Source organism: Citrus clementina, unplaced genomic scaffold, assembly GCF_000493195.1.
Source record: "Citrus clementina cultivar Clemenules unplaced genomic scaffold, Citrus_clementina_v1.0 scaffold_6, whole genome shotgun sequence".
NCBI lineage: Eukaryota > Viridiplantae > Streptophyta > Magnoliopsida > Sapindales > Rutaceae > Citrus > Citrus x clementina.
In genome coordinates this window covers 4,398,129-4,408,435 of record NW_006262139.1, presented here as the reverse complement: position 1 = coordinate 4,408,435, position 10,307 = coordinate 4,398,129, and the positions used below count along the sequence as shown (strand labels likewise).

The window sequence follows — 10,307 nt, the reverse complement described above, 5'->3', positions numbered from 1 at the left end:
AGATCTTTATAAAAATATAGTAAAAACTTTAAAAATTTTTAAGAATAAATGTAGAAGAGATGGTTAACAAAATCATTTAGTTATACAAAATTAATGAGGACTTAATAAAAAAATAAGTAAATATGTGATTCAAAATAAAAATTTTTGTAAAAAGTTATTACACCCATACCTCGTTTTAGGTTAAAGTTATTTTCATCCATTGAATTAAAAAATATCATAATCCAACCACCCAAATGTACTGGCTGTTTGTTACAGCTGATGTAACATAAGCTTTGCCTTTAAGATAATACCATATTATCTGGTCCATCATTTGTAATATAATTTTTTTTTAATTTAGTATCGCAAATTTATATACCTATCATTACTGATAGGACAAGGGCTAGGCTCATTAGCAAGTTGTGAATTAGGCCAGCGCCAAAAGGTTTGAGGAAAATTACACCACTCAATAGTTTCGAGGCAAATTAGGTAATTTACTCCATGAAGTACAACTCCATTTGTTATTCTAGAAAATATAAAAAGAACTTACTATGCATACGAAATTTGACAATGAACTAATTAGTATTCCCTAAACTGACTTTGATTTATATTTACATAGAATTGATATTTGCACAAAACAATTACTCAATATCACTGTACAAAAGAATTTCACTTCCAAGTATTTTTTTATTTTAAGTGACCTTGAGTAATTTTTTGTGCAACTATCGTTTTTCATTACTATAATTAATGCTGATTAATTGTGGGTGCTGGGACGGCGGCAGAGGTGGTGGAAGCATCATCGGCAGCAGGTCTTGAATGAACATCTTTCAATGATACAATACCATTTCCTGTAGAGGCAGCCATATCAATCTCGGCAGCCTTGGCTTCTTCTCTGAATTTCTTGTAGATGTCGCCTTTATAAAATTTGTTGGTCCTGATGACCAAAATAACTGAAACAAGGCACCCAAATAATGTTGCCGTTGTGATTATTATAAATGCCATTTTGTAGCATTGAACCCCATTGCAAGTCAAGTCTTGGCCCGCTTGCCTTGTTATACCCAAAGCTTCCATTTGGTTCAAAGCTTCTTTGTCATACAGTTGACCAGCAACTTTCACATTGAGAATATATGCCCCAACAGGGCTTGCGACGGCTCCAAAGTTGTACAATGTTGAGTAATACTTGAGGCCAAATATTTCTGAAATGATGGCAAACAATAACGGCCATTGAGCTCCAAAACAGAAGCCGATGATGACGGAAGCAGCGTAGAGTGAATTTGGGATACCATAGGCAATAAACAGATGACCAACACAGGAGAAAAGAAGCACAAAAGTGAACAAGAGCGGACGTGGAATTTTGTATTTTTTTAGCAAGATTTCGGAGGCGAAACCAGCAACAACTCGTCCGAGATAATTCCATATGCTTACTAGTGAGACAAATGTTGTTGTGCTGCGAGCTGGATAGCCTAGTGAACTGCTAATTTGTCCCAAATTGTCAATAGCTGTTAATGTTCCACCGACGCCACAGGTTGTTGCAATGAAAATTATCAGCATGTCAATGCTGAAAAGTGCTTGTAATATTGTGTAGTCTTCACCTCTGTCTGGTGGCTTAAAAATGTTCTCCGTGCAACAAACCTGAGCTTCTGTTGATGGAGAGGCTTGTTGTGGGGGCAATTCAGTCACTATCTTTAGCTCAGGATGAGAATTAGCATCTTCCAATGATGGTTTTTTGCTTTTCCGGACGCTGATTTCTTCCTTAATAACAATTGCTATTGGAAGAAAAAGTAGTATAAGTACAAGTGAAGCACTACCAACATACTCAAATCTTTTGAAAGCATATTTGTTCTGAAGGATAATTACAACCATTAGGAAACCAGCAAGGCCAAGAGAGATATAGAGCATTTTGTAGAAAATCTTGAGCTCATTTGCCTGTCGGACAATTTTTATAATCCGAAATGTTCGAAGAAAGACAAATGAAATAGCAGCTGGAAGCCAAGCAATAAGCAAGATTAGAGCCTTAGAGTTGTCTCCATAGAAGGCATGGTATAATTGTGTCAAAATAGCACCACTAAGACCAACAAAACCTTTTAACAAGCCTAAAACACTGCCTCGGCTTTCTGGGAAGTTCTTGACACAAGTGACTAAAGCTCCAGTGTTGGCAAAAGATTGAGAATTTGCACCAATACAAATGTAAAGACACATTTGCCAAACTTGAGGCTTGGGAATGCGGCCAGTGACAGCAAGCCAAATCATGAAATAGCCGGAGAAATTCATGATTGATCCGATTGCAAGAACAACCCATGGGGGTGTAATTTCATTGATGAGACCAGACAAGACCCCAACATTTCCACCCACATCTTTGGAGAAGCTTAGCAAATTGAGAGTGCTCTGGTCATAGCCTAATGATGTTTTGATATCACTAGAGTATAGACCAAACATGTACGTTGCCCCGGCGACCGCCACGGTGAGCACACCCACTAGAGAACTACTCTTCATCTCTCTCAAGCTGCAGCAACTGCCGCCAAAATCAGACACCACCATATTTTTCTGCTTAAACTGCTAGCTACCAAGCAAGAACCGTCTAGCAATGTTAATACGTACCCAAGGTGTTTGGACTGGCTATGATGAGATAGATAAAGAGTTAACACATATATATAGAGAGACTAGAGTTATTGGGAGTTTTACGTTGACTTGAATAAGACTCGTGGTGGTTTTTTGAAATGGGTGGTGGGGTCGGAGAAAGAAAAGATAAAGGGGAATCAATGTTTTGTTTTTGAAACATATGTGCATATCAATTGCAGTTAAATGACGCGGGAAAGTGACAAGACAATTCACGAAATTATTTCGTATTTATTTCCATTTTCCAGCAGCAGTATCACCACTGCCCACGTTCACTTTTTGCTTAAAACCATATAAATTGAGATTATCTTTTTAGATTATTAATTAATCAAGCCTGAGGGTACAAATTCCAGCCAATTTTTATTTTCTCTTTTATAAAATAAGGATTTTTTTTAATTTTTTAGTGAGAATAAATTTTTAAGTTTAATGTTAATAGGCTTTCCCGTCTATACTATAAATATATGAATTTAAATTTTATTCTAAATTATAATATGTCTATAGATTATAATCATTAAAAAAAAATTATCCTACTTTAAGGATTAGACTAAATGATTTTCAAGTAAGCAATACATGTTCAAATCCTAAGTCGATTAAAAAATCTATTACAACTTTACCTACTCTTTTTTTAGAAACAATTATAAAAAATGAAGCTCATCGTGCAGTTGAGAATCATTTCTACAATTCTACCTACAAGTTAGTTATGACAGTTCACATTTAAGCCAAGAACAATACCATGTGGTGCTTGGTAGGATAGGGAGTAATGATAAATTTATAAATATCTAAAAGAACATGTGTTGTGATTCCCATTCGCATGTTTGATAATAAATATAAATATAATATAAAAATAATATATTACATAGAATAGGAGATATTTTATGCATTATTTTGAATATGAGATAAGATTATTTTATCTATGAATATTTTGTCCAATAAATTTTTATATTAATAAAATCTATTTGACATATTAATAATATTAAAATTATTGTATTTAACATTCAAAACAATTACAAAATAATATGTATGTCAATATTATTTTATATTTAATATAAATTTTAAAGTCAATTTTTGGGTTAATAGATTTTACTATTAATAAAATATGTCGGACAACTAAAATAGTTCAATATTAAGAAATAATTTGCATAACATATATATTTATTTTTTAATTATACTTATTTTTAGTATGTATTTGGATTAATGTGTTATTTTATTTATTATGTGTATCTTAGTATCATATTTGTATTTATTATAACAATTTTGACCATAGTCAAAGGATATAATTGTAAGAAAGGGATTTGTGTGACTATTTATGAAATTGGTTTATATATATGATCATATAAACATACCTCATGGTTTTTGGTATCCTTTTCCTTTCAAATTTTGAGTACTATTCTATTTAATTTGTTCTACTTTTTTTTTTGGGATAAATTGTAATTTGTGCTACTTTGAATAGACATATTTGAATTTTAACAAATTCGTTACTGGCACACACTGGGTTGAATAATCCAAATTGTTGCAGTTTCCTTCAAAATGTATGAGTTGAGATATCGGGCCTTACCATAAGGATTTCAATGCAAATTTTGTTGGGATTATATGCCCTTTTAAACATATTAATTTATTTTCTGATTAATAAAATATTTGAGATATTTTTAATTGCATAAATATATATTGAAAAAGGTCCGTTTAATTATATTATATGTATTTATGTGATCATCATATGGATTCACAGAAGACATAAATACAAGTTATCTTATGATTAAATAAATTTAGTTCGTAGTTGATAAATAGAGTTGGACGCTCTATTTATGTTTAGACTGTAGTAAATTCATTGAATAATTTGTCTTAATCATATATAAATTTATTGATGTAGTACAACTACATTAAACATGATCACATATGAGATTTAATTAACCTTGAAATAACTGTCAGACTTATTAAATCTCATAGGTATTGATTTTACTGTAATCTTAATCTTGAGTTAATTATGATTTCATGATTGTAATTGTTATTCCATTTGAGTTACCAATGGGCACGACACACAATTGTGGTCAAGATTACCCGATATCTTGGTGGGAGCATTTATGAGTTTTGAAGTTATAGATTAACAATATAGAATCTGTACAACACATCTCTTGATGGGTTTTCGGCACTTGATCATAGAATTCTCTGGCCAGAGTGTGTCAACATATTTAGTATGTTGAAAATGATCATTAGAGAAAACCAATAAGTATCAAGGAATAAGATGTTATTAAATTGATTGGATAGTTGAGATATCAATTTAATTAACGATGTGGTACAAAGGATTGTGCAGTAAATAAATCAATGTGGCTTGGGACGAATTATTATTCGAGCATACAATTATGGAAGTCAGTTACAATCTTTTAGTGGAGTAGATTTGGAATTAAATAATTGGGTTAGTTTAATTATAGGCCTAATTATTGTAGCCACTATTGTATGTTCCCAAATGATCCCCGGGTTAGCTCATTTAATTGACTACGCCACTACTAGATTAATAAGCATGATAACTAGCTATTTGGGTCAAAAGCCTAAATATATTATTTAGTGAGAGGCTCCATTTAATTAGCTTGTGTGTAAGGGTCTTATGTTATTTTACAAGGAGGGTCCCTTATAGAAAAAGCAAGTAACTTGAGTTTTGATTTTAATTTTTTGGAGCCTAGGGTTTTCACTAAAGGGAGATATAAAAGGCTTATTTTCTCTAAAGAAAATAGATAGCAGCCACTTTATACAGATCAGAAAAAAAAAAAGATTTTTCTCTCTATTGTTGAGAGAAAAATTTTCTCTCTATTGTTGAGAGAAAAATTTTCTCATGCTAGTTGCTTTGGTAGTGATAAATGTTGGGAAAATATGCTCTTTAAAAGCATATGTGTTTATTTAATTGTAATAAACAATTTTTCTGATTAATAAAATAAATGAGGTATTTTATTCAAATATCTTAATTGCATTAATATTCGTATTAAAGTTCATTTAATCATATTATATGTATTTATGTGATCACCATGTGGATTCACAGAAGACATAAATACAAGTTATCTTATGATTAAATAAATTTAGTTCGCAGTTGATAAATAAAGTTGGACACTTTATTTAGGTATAGACTGTAATAAATTCATTGAATGATTTGTCTTAATCATGTATGAATTTATTGATGTAGTACGACTACATTGAACAGGATCACATATGAGATTTAATTAACTTTGTAATAACTGTCAGACTTATTAAATCTCATAGGCGTTGATTTTACTGTAATCTTAATCTTGAGTTAATTATGATTTCATGATTGTGATTGTTATTTCATTTGAGTTACCAATGGGCACGACACATCCTTGTGGTCAAGATTACCCGGTATCTTGGTGGGAGCAATTATGAGTATTGGAGTTATGGATTAACAATATAGAATTTGTACAACACATCTCTTGATAGGTTTTCGGTACTTGATCATAGAATTCTCTGGCCAGAGTGTGTCAACATATTTAGTATGTTGAAAATGATCATTAGAGAAAACCAGTAAGGATCAAGGAATAAGATGTTATTAAATTGATTGGACAGTTGAGATATCAATTTAATTAATGATGTGGTACAAAGGATTGTGCAGTAAAGAAATCAATGTGGCTTGGGACGAATTATTATTCGAGCATACAATTATGGAAGTCAGTTCCAATCTTTTAGTGGAGTAGATTTGGAATTAAATAATTGAGTTAGTTTAATTACAGGCCTAATTATTGTAGCCACTATTGTATGTTCTCAAATGATCCCCGGGTTAGCTCATTTAATTGACTGCATCACTACTGGACTAATAAGTAAGATAACTAGCTATTTGGGTCAAAAGCCTAAATATATCATTTAGTGGGAGGCTCCATTTAATTAGGTTTTGTGTAAGGGGCCTTATGTTATTTTACAAGGTGGGTCCCTTATTGAAAAAGCAAATAACGTGGGTTTTGTTTTTTGAGTTATTTGGAGCCTAGGGTTTTCACTAAAGGGATATATATAAGGCTTATTTTTCTCAACAGATCAGAGGGTGAAGCGACTTTATACAGATCAGAGAATAAGATTTTTCTCTCTATTGTTGAGAGAAAAATTTTCTTGTGCTAGTTGCTTTGGTAGTGATAAAGGCATCCACACGTCAAGTGCAGATCGAACCTGAGTCATAACCTGGAAGATCATTGGTGATAGTTCGTGATCTAACAAGCGTGGTGGTGACGGATCGTGATCTAACAGGAGTGGTGGTGGCGGATCGTGATCTAGGAGCCTAAATCACTTCAGCGGAAAAAGCCAACTCGAATTTTCAAGGTACGATTTCTGGATTACGTATTCCTATATATTATATGAGAGCGGTCCTTCAAAAGGTTTTATAAAATTTTAAAAACCTGATTTTTCCCCAACAATTGGTATCAGAGCAATCTCATATTAATATATAAGAATTTCGTATGAAATCATTCTTGAAATTTATGTATTAGAGTGGCACAATTTATTCAGATATATATTAATTGTTTAATATATGAATAAAGCATGTTTTGTTTTGTCTTAATTCATGGTTAGATTTTCCGTTGTATTTTTTCTTTGGATCTGTAACAAGAGGGGTGATTTTTTATCATCATGTTTCCTCTTGATTTATTTTACTGTTATAGAATTTTTTTAAGCCAAAAATTGGCCTAGGAAATTTGTAAATTAATCTCGGATTTTCAAGATCAAAGCGACAGAGGCCGGAAATTGACAGCGGCAACCAGCAGCAAGCAGTGCGCGCCCAGCAGCACATGCTGCCAGCAAGCGCGCGCAGCGGCAGCAGCGCGCGGCTCACAGCACACGCTGCCAGCAGCGCGCGCTGCAAGCCAGCAGTCAGCGCGTGCTGTTCGCGCAGCTAGCAACGCACACTGTGCGTGCAGCAGCCAGGGCACGCTCGCGTGCAACAGCCAGCACACGCAGCAGGTAGCGCGAGCAGGAGCTTTCCGTGCAGCGCGAGGGAGGTGTTTGGTACGTTTCCGGTGTGACGGCGGCAGCAAATCGGCGTCGGAGATGCATGAACAGTCGCTGCCCTTTGTGGAGATGGCGGCTGGGGAAGATGAAAGAAAGAAAAATATGATTTTAGGGTTTCATGGTTTTTATCATGGAGGTCCCTATGGTTTCATAAGTTTTCTTTCGGGCAGAAATGTTTCAATTCTTTGCGTTTAAATCCAAAAATAGTTTTGGGCTTAAAGAATCCTAGTTTTAGGCAAAATTAAAATTTGGGCTTAATGGATTAAAATGCATAGATAAAATTGAACACATTAAATTTATTTTTGGTCCAAAAGTTTTATTTTAATAAAAAAAAATTTAATTATTTATTTATTTTCTTTCAAAATTAAAATTGGACCAATTATAAATTTAAAAGCCTAATTTTTCCTAATCCATTAACAAAGACAAGATTATGGAAGATGGACATTGACTAGAAGCCCAATGAAGATTAGGCTTAGGGTTAATGTATTTTTCATTATTAGGAAAGCCATGAATTAAGATTATTTAATTGTTTTTCTATATGTTATGTTTTGGATGATAACATGCCATGATAACATGTCATATAGAATAGGTAGTGCCACTCCATGCATAATGATACATGTCATTCATTAATACTGAATTTCATAATATTGTTTGAAATTTGCGTATGCTTAATAATATTTGATATCATCTAGATAATATTATAGGAAGCATGCAATTAACAATATGTATGTTTTAAAAAGGAAAAACCAATTTTAAAATATTGAGTGGGAGAGGGAAAATTTAAGATAATTTTCCCACGGGCTCCATTGTTAGTTCAATAATAAAATTATATATATACCTCGACTTCATGATACGGTGATGCTCCCTTCGGAGGGTATATATATTAGATATTTTATTTGATGAACTTCTTCAAAGATAAAATTGAAATATTTTTCAATCGATTGTTCACCCCAACGGTGACTATTGAAATGAAAAATATCTAGATTGAAACAATGGTTATACACTCAACTAAAATTTGTTATTAACCTTCCCAACGAAGCTCTGTTAACAAATTTAGGCCCAAAAGGATAACGATAATTATTTATCATGTCTCTACATGAAAGTAAATAATCCAATGGGTAATTGGGTCTAGTAAGTATAGACATGACTTCCCCACCGGATAGCTTGTCAAAGCGGAACTAGATTATCGTTACAATAAATTAAAATGCATTTATGGTTTTATGCATTTTTGTCATTTATTGTGAATATTATTTCAAATTATTTATGCATGAATGTTTTATTTTTTCAGAAAATGTCTTCCATCAACCCATTATTAATTATCCTTGTTAAAAATGAACTCACTGGCGAAAATTATTTAGATTGGAAACGCAATCTATTTAATATTCTCACTGCTAAGGGAAGCAAATATGTGTTGACCCAGCCTTGCCCTCCTGAACCATCGTTATACGATTATAGAAATCAGAGGGAGCCTTATGAGAAATGGTGCGAAGCTAACAAAATGGCTAAGCACTATATATTGGCTTCGATTTTTGTGGAACTGCATAAGAAACATCGGAGCATGGAAACAGCCACTGAAATTATGGCTAGTCTTCATCAGATGTTTGGGCAAAATACCCATTTTGCCAGAGAAGCAGCATTAAAACGTATTACGGATACTAAGATGGAAGAGGGTACAAAAGTTCGTGATCATGTCCTCAAAATGATGGACTATTTGAATGAGGTAGAGATTCATGGTGTTCAAATCAATGATAAATCAAAGATTAACATGGTGATTGAATCTTTACTTGATACATTCAAAGAGTTTAAGGTCAGTTATATCTTAAACAATAAAGATATGACCTTAATTGAATTAATGCACGAACTATATGCTATAGAAGAATTTTATCATAGCAGAAAACTTCCTGAAAAAGGATTATCTTCAAGGCTTAAGTCGAAAGACAAGAATGAGCAAGCAAGAGTTGGGATCGGCAAACTGTCCACTAAAAGAAGTGGCAAGCCAAAAGGCAAGTGTTACAAACGTGGACAGAAGGGTCACTGGAAGAAAGATTGTCCTAAGATTATTAAAATCAGGTATAGGAAATCTTTAAGCTTCCTAATTAGTTCAGATTTCTATTGATTCATACCATAATGAATTCTGAGATAACTAATCTTATTTGTAATTCATTTATTTGGTTTTCAGGAAACCAAGAGATTAAGTGAAGAAAGCTTCAAACAGCAGTTGAGGACGTGCTAGTTTATATCAATTGAAAGACTAGATCAATTTTACAAGACTTTAGTTTTGATATTTGTCTTTATTTTTCCAAATAATAGAGGAATTTAATTTCGGTGGCTTGTTTTAATAAACAGGAGTACACTGTTATTTATGGATCCTCTGTTTATTACTTATTTTGGTTATTTATAAAGACAATTTATATCATAGAAGTACATTGATCTATTCAAAGTAAGATATAATGATAAGAAGTATATGCATTTATCTAAGAAAAGAAATGTTTCTTCTAACCAAAAATTACCTCTGATATTTATGCTTAAGTCATATAAACTATAATAAGATTTTAAGAAAATGATTAATGATAGACTTGTTGGCCTATTAAGATTGATCATTGTAACTCTATAAATCTTATTTAGAAAAGTAATATGACAAGGATGCTCTTTTTGAGCTAAAAGCATAACATTGTATTTGATGATTTAGCGCATACAAATGTATACGGACTAATCATTTTACATGT

The 10,307-nt window shown here is 32.6% G+C and overlaps 1 protein-coding gene across 1 annotated transcript; it reads right to left on the bottom strand.

Annotated features, from left to right (window-relative positions):
* Positions 1–668: 668 nt before the first annotated feature.
* LOC18039039 lies at positions 669–2,574 on the bottom strand. The gene has a single exon (XM_006428391.2). It carries the CDS (start codon positions 2,512–2,514, stop codon positions 721–723), a length of 1,794 nt encoding a protein of 597 aa, XP_006428454.1. The 5' UTR covers positions 2,515–2,574; the 3' UTR covers positions 669–720.
* Between the last annotated feature and the right edge of the window lie 7,733 nt (positions 2,575–10,307).

What these genes read in the sequence shown, in the direction of transcription:
- LOC18039039 (XM_006428391.2), bottom strand. Translation starts at nt 2,514, where the DNA reads ATGGTGGTGTCTGATTTTGGCGGCAGTTGCTGCAGCTTGAGAGAGATG.